General features: G+C 40.0%; 1 protein-coding gene across 1 annotated transcript; it reads right to left on the reverse strand.

Moving 5' to 3' along the window:
• Positions 1 to 690: 690 nt before the first annotated feature.
• On the reverse strand, positions 691 to 20,222 carry LOC137498944 (uncharacterized). Its single transcript, XM_068226812.1, has 3 exons — positions 19,500 to 20,222; positions 18,938 to 19,382; positions 691 to 872 (listed from the first exon to the last, which is right to left on the reverse strand). The coding sequence occupies exons 1-3, from the start codon at positions 20,220 to 20,222 to the stop codon at positions 691 to 693; spliced, it is 1,350 nt and encodes a 449-aa protein (XP_068082913.1).
• Between the last annotated feature and the right edge of the window lie 5,067 nt (positions 20,223 to 25,289).

The raw sequence follows: 25,289 nt of genomic DNA on the forward strand, positions 1-25,289 counted from the left end.
ACAAATTCTGACCAAGTTTGAATTGCAGCGACATCGTTCGGAGGGTTTCAGAACTACGTCTGCCACCGAATGCAATTTTAAGATTGAATGCCTTTCTTCCTGAACTCGTCCATTCGCTGTCTCTTTCTTCCTAGAGTGGTGTAGACGGCGAGACTACACCAGCACCACACGTAGTCAAGCAACGGAACCAGTACAGTTGCGCGGACCTTTTGAACTTCTGAGAGATGAAGTCGTTAATATTCGACTTGAAACAACCTAAAATCGTACACCAGACAGTTCTTTGTGTTATCATAACGCATGCAATGAATGCCTTGCATTCAAGGAGAATACGCCCCTGTATTTAAGAGTTAATAAGTCTTATATGTGTATGTTTATATGTTTGTGTGTTCATGTTAAGATTTATAATAACGTGGTAATTTATTCTAAATGCCACCTCAGCGTTCTCCGCTGAGTAGGAAAATCTTAATTCACTACAGTGGCGGGAGAGAACCTAGCTGACTTCGAGGCAAATTTTCCTCCAAGCCAGAGGAGAAACTCCCTCTTGGCTGCTAATTTGGAATAAAATGAATGAAATTTAATAAAAGTGAAGAGGAAAAAGCTTTCCTTAAGAAACGGCTAATTTCAGGGTTGAATTCTGAGTCATTTAGTGAATTGTGGTGCTATAATCTGAACCGAAGGCCAGTACGCTGACTATTCAGCCAACGAGTCGGACAGCTCACAAACTGATAGCCGCACCATTCTAAGCGCGCTGCCTCTTTCATCATTCTCTGATTTCGGCTTCCTCCGCTGCTGTCGGAAACTCGAAGTCAGAGGACGACATTTGGCTTCCTCCGCTGCTGTTCGGGGAATTGCAGCCAGAGGACGGCTGCTGTCTGTAAGGGTAAGTGAAACAGATCCTGTTGTCATTGAAGAGAATTTAACTTACTGCGGGAGAAACATGAAGAATTTGGGAGGGCATTCTTTCTGATTATATTAGACATGTTTGTGAAATTAATAACTGGTTTGATAGCAGGCAGTTCGGTTTTAGAAACGGTTGTTCCACTGAAGCTCAACTTGCAGGATTCCAGCAAGATATAGCAGATATCTTGGATTCAGGAGGTCAAATGGACTGTATCGCGATTGACCTGTCTAAAGCATTTCATAGGTGGATCATGGGAGACTACTGGCAAAAATGAGTGCAATTGGACTAGACAAAAGAGTGACTGAATGGGTTGCAATATTTATAGAAAATAGATCTCAGAGAATTAGTGTAGGTGAAGCTTTATCTGACCCTGTAATCATTTTTTTGCTAGGGGTTTTACGTCGCACCGACGATGGGATAGGAAAGGCTTAGGAGTTGGAAGGAAGCGGCCGTGGCCTTAATTAAGGTACAGCCCCAGCATTTGCCTGGTGTGAAAATGGGAAACCATGGAAAACCATTTTCAGGGCTGCCGATAGTGGGATTCGAACCTACTATCTCCCGGATGCAAGCTAACAGCCGCGCGCCTGTACGCGCACGGCCAATTAAGAGGGGAATTCCTCAAGGCACTATTATCTGACCTTTATGTTTTCTTATATATATAAATGATATGAGTAAAGGAGTGGAATCAGAGGTAAGGCTTTTTGGGGATGATGTTATTCTCTACAGAGAAATAAATAAGTTACAAGAGTGAGCAACTGCAACGTGACCTCGAAAATGTTGTGAGATGGATAGCAAGCAATGGTATGTTGATGAACGGGGTTAAAAGTCAGGTTGTGAGTTTCACAAATAGGAAAAGTCCTCTCAGTTTTAATTACTGCGTTGATGGGGTGAAAGGTCCTTTTGGGAATCATTGTAAATATCTAGGTGTTAATATAAGGAAAGATCTTCATTGGGGTAATCACATAAATAGGATTGTAAATAAAGGGTACAGATCTCTGCACATGGTTATGAGGGTGTTTAGGGGTTGTAGTAAGGATGTAAAGGAGAGGGCATATAAGTCTCTGGTAAGACCCCAACTAGAGTATGGTTCCAGTGTATGGGACCCTCAACAGGATTACCTGATTCAGGAACTGGAAAAAATCCAAAGAAAAGCAGCTCGATTTGTTCTGGGTGATTTCCGACAAAAGAGTAGCGTTAGAAAAATGTTGCAAAGTTTGGGCTGGGAAGAATTGAGAGAAAGAAGAAGAGCTGCTCGACTAAGTGGTATGTTCCGAGCTGTCAGCGGAGAGATTGCGTGGAATGACATTAGTAGACGAATAAGTTTGAGTGGCGTTTATAAAAGTAGGAAAGATCACAATATGAAGATAAAGTTGGAATTCAAGAGGACAAAGTGGGGCAAATATTCATTTATAGGAAGGGGAGTTAGGGATTGGAATAACTTACCAAGGGAGATGTTCAATAAATTTCCAATTTCTTTTAAATCATTTTTTAGAAAAGGCTAGGAAAACAACAGATAGGGAATCTGTCACCTGGGCGACTGCCCTAAATGCAGATCAGTATTGATTGATTGATTGATTGATTGATTGATTGATTGATTGATTGATTGATTGATTGATTGATTGATTGATTGATTGATTGATTGATTGATTGATTGATTGAAGATCTACGGGCACTGGACCAGCAGATGTTGGATTTTATGTTGGAGCAAGATATGGATGAGGATGACGTAGAGCAAGAGGTTAGTGCCACTGACGATATAATTTGTAAATTTAATAACCTGCAGAGTAAGGTAGCTGCTATGTTAAAAGAGAGAGAACAGCAGAATACTATCAGTGAAAGTGCCCCAAGTGTTGTCTCATTTATTCAAATAAAGTATAGGCTTCCACTTTTAGAAAAAATTCAATGGTGATAGTATAGACCACGGCCGCCTACCCCTCACCTTCTCCGCACATCTCCTTCACCGTAACGAAATTTCCCGGCCTGAGAGACGGCGTCACCGTCTAAGAGGCCCGCCTCTCCCTTCAGGGGAGGAATGAAAACGTTTAGTAGTAGTTAGTTCAATGGTGAACCGAAGGACTGGTTACAGTTTTGGGCCCAGTTTGGAAACATTGATGAAGATACCAATTTAGATCCTTTGGATAAGTTCCAGTATTTTATTCAAGTCACTACTGAAGGGTCTCGTGCCAGAGAAGTGGCCAGTAGTTATCCCGCTACTTCTGAGAATTACCCTAAGGCTATTGAAGCATTAAAGTCCCGTTTTGGGAGAGAGGATGTACTAGTTGAAGTATATGTTAGAGAGTTGCTTAGGCTCGTATTGCAAGCTTGTAACACATTCTCTGGCATGACTTTATGCTCATTATATGACCGGATTGAAAGTAACATAAGGGCTCTGGAAACTTTAAAGGTTACCACGGATAGGTGTGAAGCAATGCCTTTTCCGCTCATGGAGTCTTGTTTGCCTGAAGAACTTCGACGAGCATGGCAACGATCTCTAGCTTCACATCAATGAGAGGCTAACACATAGGGTGAAGACCCCGGAAAGGCTCGGCTGAAACAACTCGTGGACTTTTTAAGATCTGAGGTCTAAAGTGAACAGATAATTTCTATGGCAATGGCTGGTTTCGGTCTCAGGGATGCGGATAAATCTAGAGCGAAAGTCACAAAGCCTACAACAAAAGGTGCTATGAAGCAATCCACATTTGTTTCAAATGATATTACCTCTGCTTCAGGGCTGCTCACCACCTCTAAAGTGAGAGGAAATGCCTGTTTTGTTTTTCTGCTCACAGTTATCAAGGTTGTATTAAAGCTCAGGACTTGTATTTATTAGAAAGACGACAAGTAGTGGATAAAAATAGGGCATGTTTCTGCATTTGCGAGTTGGGCACCCAGCTAAGAGATGTAAAAATCGTCCCAAGTGTGTCATTTGTGGAAAGGGCATTTGCATTAATGTGTGGACAGGTTCAGAAAGAGCGATGTGCCAAAGGGGATGAAGTTACTCGGTCAGTGATCCAAAATAATAATAATAATAATAATAATAATAATAATAATAATAATAATAATAATAATAATAATAATAATAATAATAATAATAATAATAATAATAATAATAACAATAATAATAATAATAATAATAATAATAATAATAATAATAATAATAATAATAATAATAATAATAATGGTATTAAAGACGAGGCCCTCGCAGCTGTAGCAAATCATTGCAATGTTCTAATGCAAACACTTGTAGTTTATATCGGAGGTAATGATCGAATACGTAAGGCGAGACTTTTGATTGACTCAGCATCTCATCCCTCATACATATTGGCCAGCACTGCTGCTGAAATGGGGCATGTTCCACACTCTCAGGAATTAATTCAGCATTCACTTTTTGGAGGAGCTACCACGGAAGTCGTGCAACACAATGTTTTTACACTTTACCTTTCTAAATTGGACAAATTTCACCATTGCCATTTTCACGTGCTTGGACAACGTAGAATCTGCGGACGAATTGCTCCTGTTTTGGATGGCCCTTGGATACAGGAATTTGCTTCGCAAAATATGGAGTTAAGTGATGTTGGCTCTTCGGCAGATATTGAGATTTTAGTTGGAACTGATTTTGCTGGCAAACTTTGGACTGGTAGACGGGTACAATTGAGTTCAGGACTAGTAGCAATGGAGAGAATTCTTGGCTGGACATTGACAGGGAAAATTCCTGACATCACACCCAGTAATGAGAATCTAGCCAGGATGGTGTATAGCATGTTAACCAAATAAGCCACCATCACAGATTTGTGGACTCTAGATACTTTAGGGATTAATGATCCATCGGAGAAACTCAGCAGATCTGAGATTGAATCTACTACACAGCAACATTTCCTTGATACAGTATCAATCAATAAAGAAGAGCGTTTTGAAGTTCACCTCCCATGGGTTGAGAACCATCCTCCACTGCCTAATAATTACCAATTATCCCTGAAGAGACTGCAGCCTACTGTTAAGAGATTAAAGAATGAAGGTTACTATGATGCTTATCAGGAAGTACTAGATGACTGGCTCAGAGAAGGGGTGATAGAAGAAGTACATCCTCAGGAAATGGATGTTCATTGCCACTATTTGCCTCATCATTATGTTGTGAAACGTGGATCAACAACACCAGTGCGCCCTGTGTTCGATGGCTCGTCTAAAGAAAATAAACAGCCCAGCCTCAATCAATGTCTTGAGAAAGAACCTAATTCAATCGAGAAAATACCTTCTGTGTTGGCATGTTTCCGACTGAAGAAGGTGGGAGTTATTAGAGATAGAAGGAGAGCTTTTCTCCCGATCAGCATTAGCGAGAGAGACAGGAAGTTTTTGAGATTCTTATGGTTAGACAGAAATGGAAATCTCAAGACGTGTTGTTCTTGGGGTGTCTCCTAGTCATTTTCTATTAGAATCATGCATCAAACTTCACCTTGAAAATACATTAGTACTGTGTGAGATAGGGAAGTCACCAGGCCCAAGTCATCTGTGGAGCTTCTATGTTGATAATTGTCTTGCCAGTTTGGATGACGAAGAACAAGCGAAACAGTTTATTGATGTAGTTTCAGGTGACATGAGGGAACGGCAATTTTGTTTTCGAGGGTGGGAGTTGACCGGAAGTAATGACGTTTCCGGACCTACCAATGTGTTAGGACTATGATGGAACAAGTCCGACGATTCCCTAGCAATCAACACAGATAACCTTCTTTCGATTAGCTTTGAGAAAATAACAAAGAAAGTTATTTTGAGTGCTGCCCATAGAATTTTTGATCCGGCGGGTGTCACATCTAGTGTAGCATTAATACCAAAATTGTTGCTTCAACAGACTTCGAGAGAAGGTTTGACATGGGATGAAGAAGTCAATGAAGATATCAAAATGAAATTCTTGAATTAGCTTGAAGAAGTTCCTCTTCTAGCCCAAGTCAAAGACTCCTAGTTGGGTGTCTAACTGCAACAGCCCAGGTGACTCCCGGACACTTCACATTTTTCAGATGTCTGACAGGCATCATATGCAGCGGCTGTATTCCTGCATGTTGAGCAAGAGGGTGAAGTGAGTATTCACTTGCTGCCAAGTCAAGAGATGCACCAACTGGAAAATCAGGCAAGGGATTGACAATTCCCAGGTTAGAACTGTTAGCACCTTCAATAGCAACGAGATTATATGCATCGATTCTAAAGGATTATGGTATTCCCGACATTAAGGCAATTTTTTGGACAGATGCTTCAACTGTTCTCGCTTGGATTCAGCGAAGTGAAGCATAGGATGCTTTTGTCATGAACCGGATTAAAGAGATTGGGGAAATGTCAGTTGGTTGTGAATGGCGACATGTACCTGGAAAATAAAACCCATCAGATCTTCCATCACGTGGATGTTCTGTGAAGAAATTGATACAATGCCGTTGGTGGGAGGGCCCTGGTTGGTTCAGAGAAAATCCAGAGTGCTGGCCACAAACTGACTTTTCTTATAATGAGGAAGAGAGAAATTCGGAGAGAAGAAAGAATGTCGTTTCATGGATATCAAGTAATTCAGAAGACATCAGTAAAGATTGGTACTACCGACACTTTTCTCAGTACACGAAAATTGTAAGGGTGGTAGGCTGGATGTTGCGCTTTCTGACCAACTGTCGCATCAGCAAAGCTCAACGTATACATCGTGACCTGAAATGTGAGGAATTCGTCACGGCAGAAAGGAAGATTTTACGGTGGGTACAGGAGGAAGTGTTCATAGATGTTTTCAATTCCAAACTAAAGAGCTTACTTCCATTTGTTGACGAATAGGGATTGATTCGTTTGATGACCAAAACATCTAACCGGGATGACGTCAAGGACTTTTGTCTAGTGATGGGCAGTCTGAGACTAGGTCTCGAGATTTCTCGGGATTTTTCGAGACTACTGCAGGCACTATTTCTCACGCGAAATTTCGAGAGATCTCGAGAGCGTTGTCGCCTCATTGTTTGGCGAGCAGCGTGTCGTAGGCCTACAGGTAGTCGGAGCTGAATGTTGTTTGTGCCGAGTATGCGAATAGCCAACCACGGGCCTTCTCCATTTGGTAAATTCGTGTCAACAAGCGACTAGGGCGTTCATTTCTACCGAGGTCTATTTTGACGCGGTATAACATAATTAAAAAGGATGCGCGTTCTGGCATTGTACGCACTGGTAGGTACACGAATGAGTGGTTTAAGTACAGAACCTGACGGCTACTGTAGGTACACGTACCTGGGTACTAAAGGCGTGCATTATTCGAACTCGAGACGAGGCAAGATGCGCCTTGGTGCATATGCAACCACCATTACGCATGAGTGGAATGTGTAATCTAAAATGCTTCAGTTTGCTCCAATACTTTCGACTGGTAGTGTACAGCGTTATCAGACCCCACATTCAATAACATATGGCCACTGCTTGTGTTTACCGATATTTTAGTGATGAAGGAAATAATTCCTTACAAGGTTATAGAGTATGCCAGTCATAATTAGGTACTTCGATATATGACGGTGCAATGTCAAATTGTACTAGTTGTACGCGACAACTTGAAGACGATGTCCGAAACGCAACGTAAGTCGTGGATGTCTGTTATTTTTAAGAGATGTCACATAGCACAGCCCGCTGTGTTGCTTGTTCAAAAGAAGTAAAATACGTCGGCAGAAATACTTCTGGGATGATCCGGCACGTACAAACCCACAATGTCAATGAAGAGGAATCGTCACACAAAACACCTCCGGCCCGGTATGCATCACAAGAAGCTACCCTGAACCCTGTCGACTAGTGATGGGCAGTCTAAGACGAGGTCTCGAGATTTCCCGAGACTAGCGCAGACTCTGTTTCTCGCAAGAAATTTCGAGAGATCTCGAGAGCGTTGTCCCCGCATTGTGTGGCGAGCAGCGTGTCGTAGGCCTACAGATAAACGGAGCTGAATGTTGTTTTCGCCGAGTATACTAATAGCAAACCACGCACCTTCTTCACTCCGTAAATACGTGTCAACAAGCGACGAGGGCGTTCATTTCTCTCATTTCTAGCGAGGTCTTATTTTGACACAGTATAACATAATTATAAAGGATACGAATTCTGGCATTGTATGCAGTGGTAAGTACATGAATGAATAGGCTAAGTACAGAAACTGACGGCTACTGTAAGTACACGTACCTGGATACTAGAGGCGTGTATTGTTTTGAACTCGAGACGATGCAAGATGCGCCCTGCAGCATAAGCAACCACCATTACGCTTGAGTAGAATGTGTAATCTAAAATGCTTGAGTTTGCTCCAATTCTTTCGAAAGGTAGGTGTACATCGTTATCAGACCCCACATTCAATATCATATTATGACCACTGCTTGTGTTTACTGATATTTTGGTGACGAAGGAAATAATTCCTTACAATGTTATAGAGTATTCGCGTCAATGTAAAGTTAACATAATTACCGAACAACAGCAACGACAAGAGTACACAAGCAATTCCATGGAAAGGAAATATTCCAAGAAGTATTACTAATTTAACATTCTAAATCCAGCATCATCATACACAAATTCAGCATTTCCAGTGCTTAACGCTACCACTTACAATACTATAGTTCTTTCTACTAGCTTAACATTACAAGTTATAATAAAGTGAAGTTAAACTATCATTACCCTACAACTACACCAACAACAACGATGAAAGAAAATATGAAAAAAAATACTACTCGTTTAACTTTCTAAATCCAGCATCATTATTCACAAATTCACACACAACTTAAGTATCTCCATTACTTAACACTATGGCTTACAATACTATAGGTTGAACTTACTACTAGCTTAACACTACAAGTGACATTAAAGTTAAAACATAACTGCCCAACAACTACAACAACAAGAGTACAGCAAGCAATTCCATGGAGAAAAAATAATAGAAGAAATACTACTAGTTTAACATTCTAAATCCAGCAGAAAATCACAAATTCAGTGTCCGTCGTTTACAGCTTTTACTTTTCACTTTACACTAGCACTAATCACCATTTTAAACGATTTGATACCGGAAGAGAATCTATCAAAGACTGCTGCAAGTAAATTATTCCAATCCCTTATGGTCCTGTTTACGGAGGAAAATTTGCCCACATCAGTATGCTGTTATTATTACACTACTGTAAGTCACCATTGCCACCGGGATATTTCCCATTTGCGATGTATTTGTTAATATTAATTAGGTACTTCGGTATATGACAGTGCAGTGTGTAATTGTGTCTAGTTGTACCCGACAACTTGAAGACGATGTCCGTGGTTGTCGGTTATAATGAAGAGATGCCACATAGCACAGCCCACTGTTTTGTTTACTCAAAAGAAGTAAAATACGTCGGCAGAAATACTTCTGGGATGATCCGATACATGAAAACACATACCGATAATGTAAATGAAGAGGGATAGTCACAGAACCCCTCCGACCCGGTCTGAATCAAAAGAAACTACCCTGCCGACAACGATTGTGAGGCATCCAGGTAGGTTTACATCCTAACCAATTATACGGGTTATTCAGCTAAGAAGTCCACCTGAAATAACTCGTGAACAGTTTAAGATACTGGCATTGTCTTCACTTTCGTTAATGGTATTGTTGTTGTTGTTGTTGTTGTTGTTGTTGTTGTTGTTGTTGTTGTTGTCAGTCGTTTAGTCGCTTTCGACTCTCCGTGACCCCATAGACCAAAGTGCGCCATTTCTTCCTGTCGTATACTATTTTCCGAAGTCTTTCTAAATTGAGAGCCGTGGCTTCCTTGATGTCATCAATCCACCTCATCCGTTGTCGCCCTCTTCTCCTGTTACCATCAGTCTCTCCCAACATTATGGTCTTTTCCAGTGAATCATGTTTTCTCATAATACGACCGAAGTACTTTACTTTTTGTCTAAGTATTTGACCTTCCAGTGATCAGGCTGGGTTCATCTCCTGTAATATGGACTTATTAGATCTCTTCGCAGTCTACGGAACTCTAAGGAGTTTTCTCCAACACCATAGTTCAAATGCGTCTATTCTTCGACGCTCAGCCTTTCTTACTGTCGTATGTTCAACATGTAGTGCTTTCCTAGGCTTTTGACAAAATTTATCGTCAAATGCGTTTCCATATGAGAACTGCTGATGATAAATATCAAGCTTACACTCGTAGTTACTGGGACGTGGCGTCGCACAGCTCGCAGCACACGAGAATCGGTCTCGAGAGCGTTGCCTATCACCCATGATGAAAGAACTGGAGCAAAGTCGGGCATTTTAGTTTACACGGTCCACTCATGTGTAATGGGGGTTGCATATGTAGCAAAGCACATCTTCCCCGTCTCAAGTTCGAATAATGCATGCCTCTAGTATCCAAATAGGTGTACATCCTATCTACAGTTCTTCACAGATTATGCAGGGTTATTCAGCTAAGATGTCCACTCCAAATATGTCGTGAACAGTTTAAGATACTGACATTCGGTTTTCACTTTCGTTAATGGTATTAAGGGGTTCATAGTTGAACATGCAGTACTTTTCCAGGCTTTTGACAAAATGTGTTGGCTCACACGTTTTCGTATGAAAACGTTATTTCACGCAATAACTGCCAATGATATAGGGCCTATTATCAAGTTTACAGTCGTAGTTATTGGTACGTCGTTCAGCTTGCATTACAGGGGGATCGGTCTCGAGATTCCCGCGAGAGTCTCGAGATCTGTGACGTCAGTCTCGAGAGTCTCGGGCGAGAGTGTTGCCCATCACTACTTTTGTTATCCGATTGTGCTCCCAAAAGCTGATCACCCAGTCGTTCAGCGACTGATTATGGACGCCAATCTTAGCAACTGTCATGCTGGTACGCAGGTGCTTTTGTCAATTCTGAGACAACAAAACTGGATTCTAGGAGGTAGACAAACAATTAGAGCTGTTATTAAATCCTGCACGATTTGTAAACATCACAGCTCATCCTTCACCATTACCTGAGAGTAGAGTGCGCGATGCAAGAATTTTTGAAGTTACTGGAGTTGATTTTGCTTGTCCTCTCTACATCAAGGCCGATGATGGTCCTCAAGTTTCAGACCAGGCAGTGAAAATAGCTCGTCTGGGACGATTGGTTCACAAGCCCAAAAATTTAAATTTGTGATGTGTGTCAATTAAAATATTTCTTTGCGTTTATGTTATTGAATTTTATAATTTTGTAATTGTTTCAGGACTATATTTTACGAAAGTGGAAAGGTGTAAGTCAATTCATGTTAACATTCATTTGACTAAGGTGGGAGGATGTTGTGTGAAATCAGTTAGTGTAACCTCTTTGATTCTTGTCCACTCCTTAGATTTGTTTTCGAGGGCTTTGAAATAAGCAAAGAAACGCACTTCAAGAGAGTAGATTGGGATCTTTTGTTGTTTTACAAAGAAAAACTACAAATCATTGTACACCGCTAAATCAAAATAAATGCATATTGATATGGTAAGTATTAAAGAGTGTTTAGTAGCGAGAATATAGGCTGTTTTTTTCCCACAAAGAGTAGAAGCCCTCAAAAAGACTACAGGTGGTTACACAAAGTACTGAAGCATGTCACATATATTGTAGAAATCCTGTATATTCCTATTCTGAAATGAAACATTCAAATTCTTTCTCAATACTCTCTTAAAATGTTTTTCCTTAGAACATGCAGGTGGGGATAACTTTTTGGACCAGAGTATATTATTCCTTTAAATGTCATAAGTAGAGCCCGGAAGTTAGGCAAAATGCCTTTTTATGTGACTGGATATATTGAAGAATCAGATAGATATAAATATGTTTTCTTGCATTTAGGATGTGTAGAGACAATTTTTATTTTGCCTATTTTGGCTTCCGTTGCCTATTTTAGGATTTAAAGCCTTTTTTTTGCCTTTTTCGATCGTTATACATTTTTCTGCGATTTACACATTTTTAAAAGCACATAATGAATTTCCGTACATCGAAGACAAAAAAAGTTGCACAAATTAAATTACATATTGCCGTCACAAATATCTATTTAGAATATTGTTCGCTGTAAATCGTTTATTTGTTTTCAGGCATTCGAAAGCTTATTTTCTAAACCCATTCATTTAACCTCTGTAAATAGCAGAACCTTCATTAGTGAAAGGAATGCACAAGCATAATGAATACCAGGAAAAAGAGAGGATGAGGGATGTACGTCTCTTCTCCTTCCTCACACCCCTTTTGCTGTGACAGTGCGTAATTACCTGGTATTCCCGATTTCGAAATTATAAGATAATGCAGAGGAAGGGAGGAAATCACTTCTGTCTAACAGGTCAAATATAAAAGAAGCTGTAAGTCTACTGTTGAACTTGTTAAAGGTAACTCGGGTGTTCGCGCTGACTTATTTATCATGCCGAAATTTTTATCGTTGCGTGGTAAATTACATGGCTATGTTCGCGAATTCGTTTCGGATACACTTTCTACTGATGGAGCTATACTCTTTTGCAAAATCTGTGAAAAGTCTATTAATCAAGAAAAAAAGTATTTTATAACTCAACATTTCGCAACAACGAAACATAAGTCTAGGTTAAATATTGTTGGCCCTAAAATCAATTTAATATCAACAGCAGTTACAACATCCATCAGGCAATCTCAGTTTTCCCTGGATCTATGTAAAGCTTTCTTGGGACTCCGGAATTTCGTTCTGGAAACTGGAAAATCAATCCCTCAGGACGTTTCTGCCGAAGTACACTAAAGAAGAAGTTCCGTCAGAATCCACATTAAGAAAAACGTATTTGAATATCTCCTTTGAAGAGAACCTGCAGAGGATTCGAAGCAGAGTTGCAGAAAAGAAGATCTGGATCTCCATTGATGAAACTACGGATGCAATGGGACGTTACATGGCCAACGTCATCATTGCAACTATGGAAGCAAAGCAGACTGACCTATCATCAGTATTTCTTTTCACGACAGAAGAGATGGAGAGAACAAGTGGTTCCACAGTGGCACAGTTGTTCACAAATTCATTAATGTTACTCTGGCCGGATGGAATACGGCATGATGATGTCCTACTTTTTATCACAGATGCGGCACCTTACATGAAAAAAGCAGCTGCAGCCTTGAAAGTTATCTTTCCTAAAAATGCTCCACCTCATATGTCTAGCCCATGGACTGCACATAATTGCTGAAGAGATAAGAAGTTTGTATCCTCACGTGGATAAGTTAGTTTCGAATACCAAGAAAATCTTCCTGAAATCACCCTCCCGAATCCGGGTTTTCAAGGACGTGGCACCAGAGCTCCCTTTACCTCCACAGCCGGTTCTCACCAGAAGGGGAACCTGGATCTCAGCAGTCATATATTACAGCAACAATTTGGACCAGATACGTGAGGTACTTCATGCCGTATCAGTAGACGAAGTTGCTTCAGTTCGCGAGGTAAAAAAGTTGTTGGACCATGAAGAGCTCAGCAATGATCTGGCATTTATAACAGCACATTGTAGTGTGATACCGGAAGCAATCTTGAAGTTGGAGAAAATAGATGATTCGCTGGTATCATCTATGGCGATCTTCGGAGATGCAGTAAATCAACTGCTGCAAGCACTAGGAGAAATAGGAAGCAGTGTTAGTGAAAAGTGTATACGTGTTCTGAGTGCCAATGTGGACATTGAAAAATGAAGAACATTCGTGATGTTTTGAAAGGTGAAAATTCTGTTTTAAATGGCATGTGTCCTTCCGAAATAGCTTGCTTCAAATTTGCGCCAATCACTTCAGTGGAAGTAGAACGTTCCTTTTCCATGATGAAAAACATTCATTCTGACAAGCGTCTGTCTATGACAGTTGATACTTTAAAAAAGCACCTTGTTGCTGCTTGTAACCAAGGAAAGTAAGAGTGAAAAATTGATAATAAAGAAATGAGTGAGTATTTAAAATACATATTTTCATTAATAATGAGTGAGATTCCTCTTTGCTTTCACTCCTAATAAATGCCTATTTTAATTACAGAACTGCCTATTTTCAGTCTTTCAAGTACCTTTTTGCCTGCCTATTTTAACCAAAAATAAATGCCTAACTTCCGGGCTCTAGTCATAAGACTATATACAAACATAATAAATTATTGACCGAGCGGGTTGGCTGTGCTGTTAGGGCCACGCAGCTGTAAGCTTGCTTTCGGGAAATAGTGGGTTCAGACTCCACTGTCGGCAGCCCCGAAGATGGTTTTCAGTTGTTTCCCATTTTTTTGCTATTTTGCTTTGCGTCGCACCGACACAGATATGTCTTATGGCGACGATGGGATAGGAAAGGCCTAGTAATTGGAAGGAAGCGGCCGTGGCCTTAATTAAGGTACAGCCCCGGCATTTGCTTGGTGTGAAAGTGGGAAACCATGGAAAACCATCTTCAGGGCTGCCGACAGTGGGGCTCGAACCCACTATCTCCCGATTACTGGATACTGGCCGCACTTAAGCGACTGCAGCTATCGAGCTCGGTGGTTTCCCATTTTCAAACTAGGCAAATGCTGGGGCTGTACCTTAATTAAGCCCATGGGCACTTCCTTCCCACTGCTAGTCCTTTCCTATCCCATCATCGCCATAAGGCCTATCTGTGTCGGTGCGACGTAAAGCAAATTGTAAAAAAAATCATTTTATTTTTCTCAGTTCTCTTCAATCATATAATTTACCACACTCCCTTTCCATTAACGGATATCATTTTACAAATTAAATTCTTAAAGCAAATCATACATTTCAGGAAAAGCTAAATAAATCTTCATAATAAGCTGAAACCACAATCGAGTGCTATATTTCCACTCGGATTTTTAGGCACTAAAATTTGTATTTTAGGTGCCTAAAATAAGCTCCTAAATATGTAAAAATAGGTTCTAAAATACGTTTTAGGCAACTTCAATTTTAGGTATGTTCATAAGCACCTATCAATTAAAATACCATTTTTATTTTTCTAAATTGATAATGACTCTAAATGCATATATTAATAATACAATATTTCACATACATAATGGTTCACCACATTTTTATTTTTAATCTCTAAATAATTAAAACATTGAATTACAAGCATGTTACTGCCCATAATTTGATGTACAGTGAATCACTAGCACTTTTTCTAGATTTTCTGTTTTGAAACTACACCGCTTGTCTGATAACACTAGCTTGTAGGCTGAGAAAGTAACCGAGGTTACAGGGCTGTATTTGAATTTTGGTACAAGACGTGGGGAGATGTCACATTCAACGTTACTTTTGCCAATCAAAACATCAGCCACAGCACGAAGTGTTCACAGTCCCCAGTCTATCCCCAGCGGGGCCGGGAGCTAAGCTGACTTTTTCTTTCACCTCTTCTAACAAATCCAATTGTTCGTAAATAGGTTTCCCGGTAGACTCAAGTGCAGAAATAACAGGGACCAAAAAAGTATAATGGGACCTGATTTAGGCAATTTGAGAAATGGTTACATCCTTAAGAGCATTTTTGGCCGAAGTGATGCACGACATCTTCATTTAGGGCGAGAACAAAACTTCTGATTGCATCAAAATGTTCGCTGTAGCACACCATGGCCTAAAGCCAAGTCCCCCAGCACGTAAGGATGGGTTCTGGTGGCAGTGGAAGATTAGGCAACTGGATTCGTGTGGGAGCCTTTACAAAATTTTTCTCAGTGGAGGAGATCATCTTGTTGACTCGAGGAAATTCGACACGTAGGCGGCTGCACCAGTTAATACATGCATACATACATACATACATACATACATACATGCATACATACATACATACATACATACATACATACATACATACATACATACATACATACATACATACATACATACATACATACATACATACATACATTCATCAGTGGCGAAGCTAGCTATATTACTTGGGGAGTCTAAGAATATTGTTCAAGCTTACCTTAAATTCTTTTATAAAGCAAGTGTATGCTGCGCTCCTTTCTCTCTGCAAATGTATCAATGATACGGTCTCTGAAGCTCTGATTATTTGACAGTTTGTGCAATAGAGATATCTCTATCGCAAGTGTACTTAAATTACATAGTCTACTGTTTGTCATTGAATTCCTCAGGAAGGTTTTTTATGCGTTTTAGCGCACTCATACTTCTTTCACTCGAACATGTTTTCACTGGAAATGTGAGAACTAAACGAACCAAACGTGTTGTTTGTTCGTAAACCTTGTCCAGACCATTATCCAACATATACTTTAGCAGAATTTGTGGAGGTAGATGTTTAGCTTCATCAGAGTACACATTCACAAGTTCATTTGTCAGTTGTTCACTTTCGAAAAAAGGGTACATCTTCAGGAGTTGTTTCATTTTCATTGAGGGAAAACTTGTGTTGTAAGCCTTAAATTGATTCTCATCCAATAATTCTGCAAAATGGAAGTTTTCAAAGTCACAGAACCGTATTTCCATCTGTACCACGGTGGTATCAATTATTCATATGCTAATGCTGTGAGGGTTGGCACTACAAATGATTCTGTTGCCATTGCGGTATTGAGAGCTTTGCTGGTGTCTATGCATTCATTCACTGTTTCTTCATTTCTCAGATTTTTAAAGTTATTTATGGTTTGTTTTATCTCATGGTTGCAGATATTTACATTAGATGTGCATTTTGCTTGCAGCATCTTGAATAAATGATCCGTGTAGCAAAATATCTTGTTGAAGACGCACAACAGGAAGAGGAAATTAGGGCCATCTAATCTCTTAACCAGTCCCAGCACCATTAACAGATTCGCCATCCCATTCTTCATCTTTATCAACAATGTGTGTAAGAGCTTCTTTCAAGTCCTTGAAATGGGGTGCTGTTGTTAGTGTTGCTCTGGAGTGGAAGTTCCAACGTGTCGTACATGCCGGGGGAAGTTTAAAGCCTTTATCTCTTAGAACTTGAGTTCTCTTTCATGACTTGCTGAAATATGTATGGAAGGCAGTCAAATTATAAGTAAAGAGACGCACTTTCTTTATAGCTTTTGCTCCATACAAGAGTACCAAATTAAGTTTATGTGCATAGCAATGTATAAACATTGCATGTGGGCAAACTTGCTTTACGATAGTTTGAACACCCGCTGTAGAACCCGCCATTACGGAAGCCCCGTCGTAAGTCTGACATATTAATTTCTTTTCTACGCCCCATTTTCGTAAGACATCCAATATTACGGCTGACAGTCCAGTGGCACTTTTATCTTTTGAGACGTCGTAGAACCCCACAAACCTCTCGTGAACGTTATAACCAACACAATACCGAAATTTAATGTTCATCTGATTCTGACAAGATATATCTAATGTTTCATCCGCCTGAACTGATACAAATTCACAAATAGAAAGTTCTTTCTGAATCTCTTCATTCATCACTTGAGTTACACAGTCAATAAGTTCATTCTGAATGTCACTCGAAGTTCCTTTAAATCCTGAAGTTGCTCCCAGATGCTCTCTCATGAATTGTTCTTCTTGTGCTAGCAATTCCAAGGTCTCGAGGTAGTTACCTTTATTTACGGAGTCACTACTCTCGTCATGCCCACGGAATGGAAGTTCTTGTTTTCCGAGAAAACACACCACTTGAACTAACCTGCCAAGAACCCGTCTATTATGATTTACTAACTCATTATGCTTTAGAGCTGCAAGACGAGCCGCTTCTGATATCGCATGATCTATTCTACTCCTGCCGAGAAGAAGAAAACGCTCACTGTTCTGAATATGTCTTTTTAAAATCTGGTGTTTACGTGCTCTTCTATGAACATTTTTTAGGGTACTGATGCCACCCTCATTCCATTCACTATCACCTCCAAATAATATGCAAATGTAACAATAAAACTTACAATCTGGCACACTTGCTGTAAGCCATGTCTAATCCTTATACCATTGGGACTGGAAAGTTCTTACTTGGTTTCCATCCTTTTGCACAATTTTCAGTAATGGCTGTGGCCGCTTGTCTTTCAGGGCACATTTTTCTTCGAAAGACAAAGAAGAAAATGGAGTTCGAAGCAAGTATGTAATAAGATCATTACTTTAATTCATTATACACGGATTAAAAAAATACTGGCAACTCTTCACAAAATACAGACCACTAATAATAAGTTGTAAACTTCACAGATCAACAGATCAGAACGTAAACATTAACTCGTAACTCGAGACCTGGAGACTAGACTCCCAGCTAAGTTTCAAAGCGAGCACTTACCGCTGCATGACGTCATACGTTGTCATAGCAACCAGCATAAGCCCCGCCCGCTAGCAGAAAGGTAAGAGTCTGGCTGAAGCCAGATTCAAAGGCTAGGCTCAGTGCTCTGCGAGACAAGAGTCTAGCCCCTGCGATCTAACGGTGGCTCCACCATGCCGAATACTTCCGAACAAACCCGAGAGTTATCGAGATGTAAGTGTGGCACTAACGCCGGCTACTCCCGCCGGCTACTCCTCATGTTACGGCGGTCAGTTCAAATTGTTTAAGTTCTCACTCGTCAACAAGCTACTGTGACAAATACCACAAAATAACAAATATCACAAAAAGCAGGCTCAAACACAGACAAGAAATTTTAAAATGACAAATATCACAAAAAGTAGGCTCAAACACAGACAAGAAATTTTAAAATAACAAATATAAAAAAGCAGGCACAAACACAGGCATGAAATTTTAAAATGACAAATATCACAAAAAGCAGGCTCAAACACAGGCAATAAATTTTAAAATGACCATACAAACATACCTGGTGAATTTGACGATGCTGCTTCCTGGGCTTCTAATTTTTCACATCGGTGTCCTTGGTTCGGTCACAAAAGTTTCTTTCGATAGTCTGTACACGTAACATTTTTTAAATTATAATGCTGCTAATTACAGTAGGCCTTAACTCGAAAATAAAACACTTATCTTACAACAATCCACGCTACACACTACAAGTTATTACACTATATACACGAGACTGGGGACAGTCGGTTTCCCTGAAGTAAGGAAACAGCGATATTCTGTGCCTCTGTGCCGTCAGGTTTCCTCATAGCTGAGCACTTCTTTTCTTTTTTCCTTTTAGTGGAAAACAATCTCCTCTGTGGCACTATGCATCTTTTGCTTGACAGAGGTACCGATTTGTCTCTCCTCAAGGGTTCGCAGCTTTCATTACAACGAACAGCAGCTATGGTCGCTTTTAGTGATGTCATATGGCGTTTAAGAACTGTGATTTCACTTTCTGATCGTATTCCTGTAATTAACTGAGTGAACTCTTCTGTTAGTTTCTCTTTTTCAGTCTCCAAAGTTAGAGTAGATTGCTTATTTCCCTTCTTCGCGAGCGCTTCTATAATATTGTCCTTCTCAGTGGCACAGTGTTCATCTGTATGAACGAATAAGTCATCCTCACTGTTTCTGTCGCCATTATCATTATGTAGCGAACTGAACACTTCATTCTGGCTCCTTCTAAGCAAGCAAATGCTATGGATATGCTTGCACATATTCCATTTTATGCTGGAATCAACACAGGTGCAAGTGTATTGATGAATGCAGGCACTGCATTCCTCGCAAACTAATTTGCAATTGCAGTTACAAATATTTTCCTGCACGAAATAGGTCTCCTTGACATCGGAAGATGAAGGAATTATCCAGCCATTTGCTTCTTTAATTATCAGACCTGAATTTACCTGCAAACCTGCTTTGTGTCTGCTTCTAAGATCTTTAAGTTTACTCGTTACTTTTCCTTTTGTAAGTACCACCAACCGATCAAACAACTTATCTCTTACGAAGGTCATCAAAGCATGAATTGCTTTATCTAGTCGCTTGACATTTTTACCATGTAAATATATATATTTTAGTGTCCTATGCATTCTTTCGATGTGCATATTAGTGTTCAGGCCACTGTTTATTCTGTAACAATAAGCCCATGACTTTACATTTTTCAGATAATTTTCCCGAAAATATATGGCAAATTCAATTGTGTCAGGATCCTCATTAAGTTGTTTCTTTACAGCTGGAACCATGATTTCAAATGCTGTGATATCTCTTTCCTGCATTAAGGTCCTAATAAGTTTATATACCTCAGCCTGCTTCTCCTTTCCTTTCGCTTTTGAAATGTTCTTCCTCCAAGCCCTGTCTACATGCCAGGAACAGAAGAGTCGCATTTCTGGTTGCTCCATTGTTGAAATCCAGGCCGTGAAGAAAGATTCTGCCATATCAGACATAAAAACTTTAGGAGTTAATTTTCCAACCTCTTCTCTTACATACTCAAAAAATATAGAAAGGACATATTGATCACTTCTATTACATATGAGAAAACCACACGGGAACCCCTGTCTCATATCGTCTAGAACAAGAAGTGTGGTCAGTTCGAAACCGTAACTATTCATTCCATGAGTCCCATCGACACAAATACAGTCGCTTCCATACTTCTTCAAGATTTCTCGCTGGGCACTGTTCATGATAATTAATACAAAATCACTTGCCATTAATCCTGGGTGTTTTTCATTCACTGTGTCTTGGGGTTTATAATACAGAACACATGGATTATCACTAGAATTTACTTCATATACCCAAGCTTCAACGCTAGTACCGTCATCACTGTGTCTCATGGACGAGGAAGATAAGTTGAAGCAGTGTTCAATGTTGTACAAGTCTTTCTTTGTTAAGAGGTGAATCCGATCTAGTTTAGAGTCCGAAAGTGAGTCGCGGACCTTGTCTAGTATGGCATCAAACGAAATTTTGGTGGCGATGTCTGTAGCCAAGCTTCTTTTTTCCATTTCTGTTAGACTCAGGTGAGCTACATCATTTTCATGCCCTACGTGTGTTGGTATATAATCAACTCTACAGGCTCCATCCTCAAACTCAAGTACCTGCATACCTGAAGGGCAGTTTCCATTTATTTTGTTGCTTCCTTGAGTTTTTATATGTCTAATCCCTGTACTTTCAGAATAGTAATGTCCCGAACGATGGCACGTATAGTAATGTCTAGCAACATTGTCAGCGCCACGGTGCGAACCACGCTTTTTAACATATTTAGCCAAGGATTTCTTTTCAGTTTCTTCCTTCCACTGTAGAAAATCTTGCAATGTACGAAACTCGTTACGTTCCAGCTTAACGGAAATACAATGTTCTGATTCTAAGTGTTCATGAAAACTTTTCTTCACAGCGGTTGTAAAACTGCACAATGCACACTGTAACCTCTTCTCATTAAGATAAACAGCCCCGTGAAATTGCCGTTCATGCTGTTTAAAAACGTACTGGTTATTGAACTGTTTGTTGCAACTTTCACACTTATAAGCATATGTTTTCTTGCTGTTTTTAAGAGGAGCTATATCACCTAATTTGTCTGGATGTACTTTTGACACGTGTTTCCTAAGATTTTTGTTATAATCGTAGCTGTTTCCACATTCCGAACAGATATATGATTTTGGCATTTTAAAAATGATAGTACGAACCGTATAACTTAAGACACGTACATCACCAGTTATAGATAATTTCTTCTACCGCTACAAACCGACCGTATAACTTACGACACATATATCACCTGTTAAAGATAATTTCTTCTACCACTACAAACCAGTTAAGAAAGGCGCCAGGCAACACAGAACACACTAAACGCCAGCTGGAATTCCAAAGGGAGGCGGGTCATTTACCTCCACCCCCTGGCAAGTGCATTCGATAACTCTCGGGTTTGTTCGGAAGTATTCGGCGTGGTGGAGCCATAGTTAGATCGCAGGGGCTAGACTCTTGTCTCTGCGAGTAGTGCGGCAGTTCGGAGAGCCGTGAAGTCTATTAAGTTTATTAGACACAATTTTCATGCCTTATATCAATAATTTATTATTCGTATTTCGCCTGGGGAATCTGAGACTCTTAGATTCCCCCCTAGCTTCGCCACTGACATACATACATACATACATACATTATCATTAAAGACTGTTATGCCTTTCAGCGTTCAGTTTGCAAGCCTCTGAGAATATACTAAACGTCGCCACATTCCTCGATTCGCAACTAGTGTTGTGGCCTCATTTAGTTCTATACCTCTTATCTTTAAATAGTTAGAACCCGAGTCTAACTATCGTCGTTTTGGTCTCCCTCTACTTCTCTTACCCTCCATAGCACAGTCCATTATTCTCCTAGGTAACCTATCCTCCTCCATTCGCCTCAGTAAATATAACAAGCAAATTATTTTCGTCCACGTTATTGGGGAAAAGCACCTTGAGACCTTTATTTATAAACTGAGCAACTGTCTCCTGATTGGTTTTAGTCAACTGTCTGCTGCAGATCAAATATGGCGAACACGGCGTGTCGGGATCTGATTTTCCGACTATCAAGTGGGCATTATAACGACCTAGAGTGTCAGTAGCCTCATCGACAGAGATCCAGATGTAGGAGTTTCCTATATCTTCCCTTATCCGCCTGACTGTCTTCGTAAAGTGTCCAGGTAGTTATTTCTTAAAGTTGATTCGGACGGAATGTTCCGATGCCAATATTTTTGTAAAAAACTTTTGAAGGAAGGATTTTCAAGTGAGTCGAAGGGAATATTTGCCGACACAAGAGCTCTGCATACGTCCGCATGGAATTCGTCTTTGCTTCCCTTATTTAGCGCTTCCGTTCTTAATAATAATTGTTGAGGATTTGATTTTCTTTGCAGATTTTCCTGATGTTTAATCCCCTGGACATGTTGACTAAGATGTGGTCGCCTTTCACTGAACACCTAGAAACAACGACAACTATAAATAGTCACAAATATTGTGTAAACCGTGCAAGTATATAGGCCAGATGAAAATATGCACAGAAGACTACTCAGATTCATAGGGCCTTGTAGCGCTTCCTGATCCCTCCAGTAGACTTTCTCTCTGGACCTTTAAGTGACGCAGTAGACGTAATAATTCCATGTGACTATTCCCAAATACAGTAGAGACAATACGCGACACTTATGGATTTAGCCTAGTTAAAATGGGAGACAATTCGACGGTGGCGCTCCTGGTGACTTGACCTGAAGTCACGCTAAATTCAAATATCAATGGAAATGCATGTACGAAAATGGATAAATAAATTACGTCTAGAAAGAAAGTATTATTGAGATATTAACTTCGAAGTTGCTAAAGCAATTCTGGATAAATGAATGAAGAATTTTTTAAAAGGTTATTATTTAAAGACTGAAATTAGACACAAACAAGATGTAAAATGGCTTGATCTTTCATTTATGCATTACTTTTTATGCTTTAGCATTCCTGCCTGAACTTTTACGGTTAGATTTGTCTTTTTTCTCATTTAAAAACATTGTATCATCACACTAAGACACTTGTCAATAAAAATTTCGGCACATTTCTTACACACATGATGCAATGAATTAACATTTAAAAGCTGGACAATTTTCCTCTCAACATGAAGCCTACTAACAGAAAGAAAATCTATAAAATCCCGGGAAGAGGGATAAAAGAAAGAAAAGTATGAAAATGTTTTTCGATAGTGATGCTCTGAGGAATATTTACGTACAATTAGAGTAAAATGTAGTATACCCATGGCTGTATAGTCGAGGATTTCTAAAGTCGCTGGCCTGGAAATGATCTGAACAGATCTTATAATTCTTATATAAGCGTAACGTGCCTTCTTTCTTGTACACCTTATCCAAATCACTTCTGCGACATTTTAAAACCCACAGATCACACCTACAACATATCGGTATTGAAGATTAACTGCTGCACCATACAATAAAATATGCGTATTATATTTTAAGCCAGTTAAAATATGGGTTGAGCAGGTCAGAGGAGTATGAAGTAATATAAAAATCTCTTTGTCACTGGAAGAATATATATGCAAACACCATATCAGTTACATTTTCTTGCCACGAGGCAAACGGAAGAAAGGCCGCGCATTATTCTCTACTTCATAGTTACTGCAGCCAAATACAGCACATAACTTTCCCCTCATGTTGAGAGGAGATATCAAGGAATTACACACGCTACTATTTAACTGCCAACTCACTGAAAACGCATAAATAACACCAAAAACTTCACACACAAATGCACGTGCTCTTATGACAGAATCAGTAGTTCTCAGGTCTACCCGCTAGAGAGAGCTCTAATAGCTGTCCCTCGATATCTCGCTGAGTGTCGCGTATTGTCTCTACTCTATTTGCTATTCCTATCCTGGTCCAGTCTATGTAAGGCAGACTAGTGATGGGCAACACTCTCGCTCGAGACTCTCGAGACTCTCGAGACTGACGTCGCAGATCTCGAGACTCTCGCGAGAATCTCGAGACCGATCCTCCTGTAGTGCAAGCTGTGCGACGTACCAGTAAGTACGACTGTGAACTTGATAGTATACCGAGCTCATATGAAAACGTGTGAGCCAATACACTTTGTCAAAAGCCTGGAAAAGTACTGCATGTTCAACTATGAACCCCTTAATACCATTAACGAAAGTGATAACCGAATGTCAATATCTTAAGTTGTTCACGGATCATTTGAGATGGACATCTTAGCTTAATAACCCTGCATGATTTGTGAATAACTGTAGATAGGATGTACACCTACTTGGATTCTAGAGGCGTACATTATTCAAACTTAAGACGGAGAAGATGTGCTTTGATGCATATGCAACCCCCATTACACATGAGTGGAACGTGTAATCTAAAATGCCCGACCTTGCTCCAATTCTTTCAGCAGGGGTGATGGGCAACGCTCTCGAGACCGATTCTCGTGTGCTGCGAGCGTTGCGACGCGGCGTCCCAATAACTTCGAGTATATTAGCTTAGTAGTTATCATCAGCAGTTCTCATATGGGAACGTGTGTGACGATAAATTTTACATCACACATGGGAAATATCCCGTTAGCAATGGTCACTTACAGTAGTGTAATAATAACCAGCATACTGATGTGTGCAAGTTTTCCTTCGTCAACTGAACCATAAGGAATTGGAATAAATTACCTGCACCGAGCTCGATAGCTGCAGTCGCTTAAGTGCAGCCAGTATCCAGTATTCGGGAGATAGTGGGTTCGAACCCCACTGTCGGCAGCCCTGAAGATGGTTTTTCATGGTTACCACTTTCACACCAGCCAAATGTTGGGACTGTACCTTAACTAAGGCCACGGTCGCTTCCTCCCCACTCATAGCCCTTTCCTGTCCCATCGTCGCCATAAGACCTATCTGTGTCGGTGCGACGTAAAGCCAATAGCAAAAAAAAAAAAGTTACCTGCAGCAGTCTTTGATAGACTCTCTTCCGGTGTCAAATCGTTTAAGATGTTGATTAATGCTAGTGTAAAGTGAAAAGTAAAAGCTGTAAACGATGGACTTGTGATTTTCTGCTGGATTTCGAATGTTACACTAGTAGTATTTTTCTAATATTTTCTCTTCATGGAATTGCTTGTTGTACTCTTGTTGTTGTAGTTGTTGGGTAGTTATGTTTTAATTTTAATATCACTTGTAGTGTTAAGCTAGTAGTACGTTCAACCTGTTCTATAGTATTGTAAGCCATAGTGTTAAATAATGGAAATACTTAAGTTGTGTGAATTTGTGTATAA

Source organism: Anabrus simplex, chromosome 3 (genome assembly GCF_040414725.1).
Source record: "Anabrus simplex isolate iqAnaSimp1 chromosome 3, ASM4041472v1, whole genome shotgun sequence".
NCBI classification, from domain to species: domain Eukaryota; kingdom Metazoa; phylum Arthropoda; class Insecta; order Orthoptera; family Tettigoniidae; genus Anabrus; species Anabrus simplex.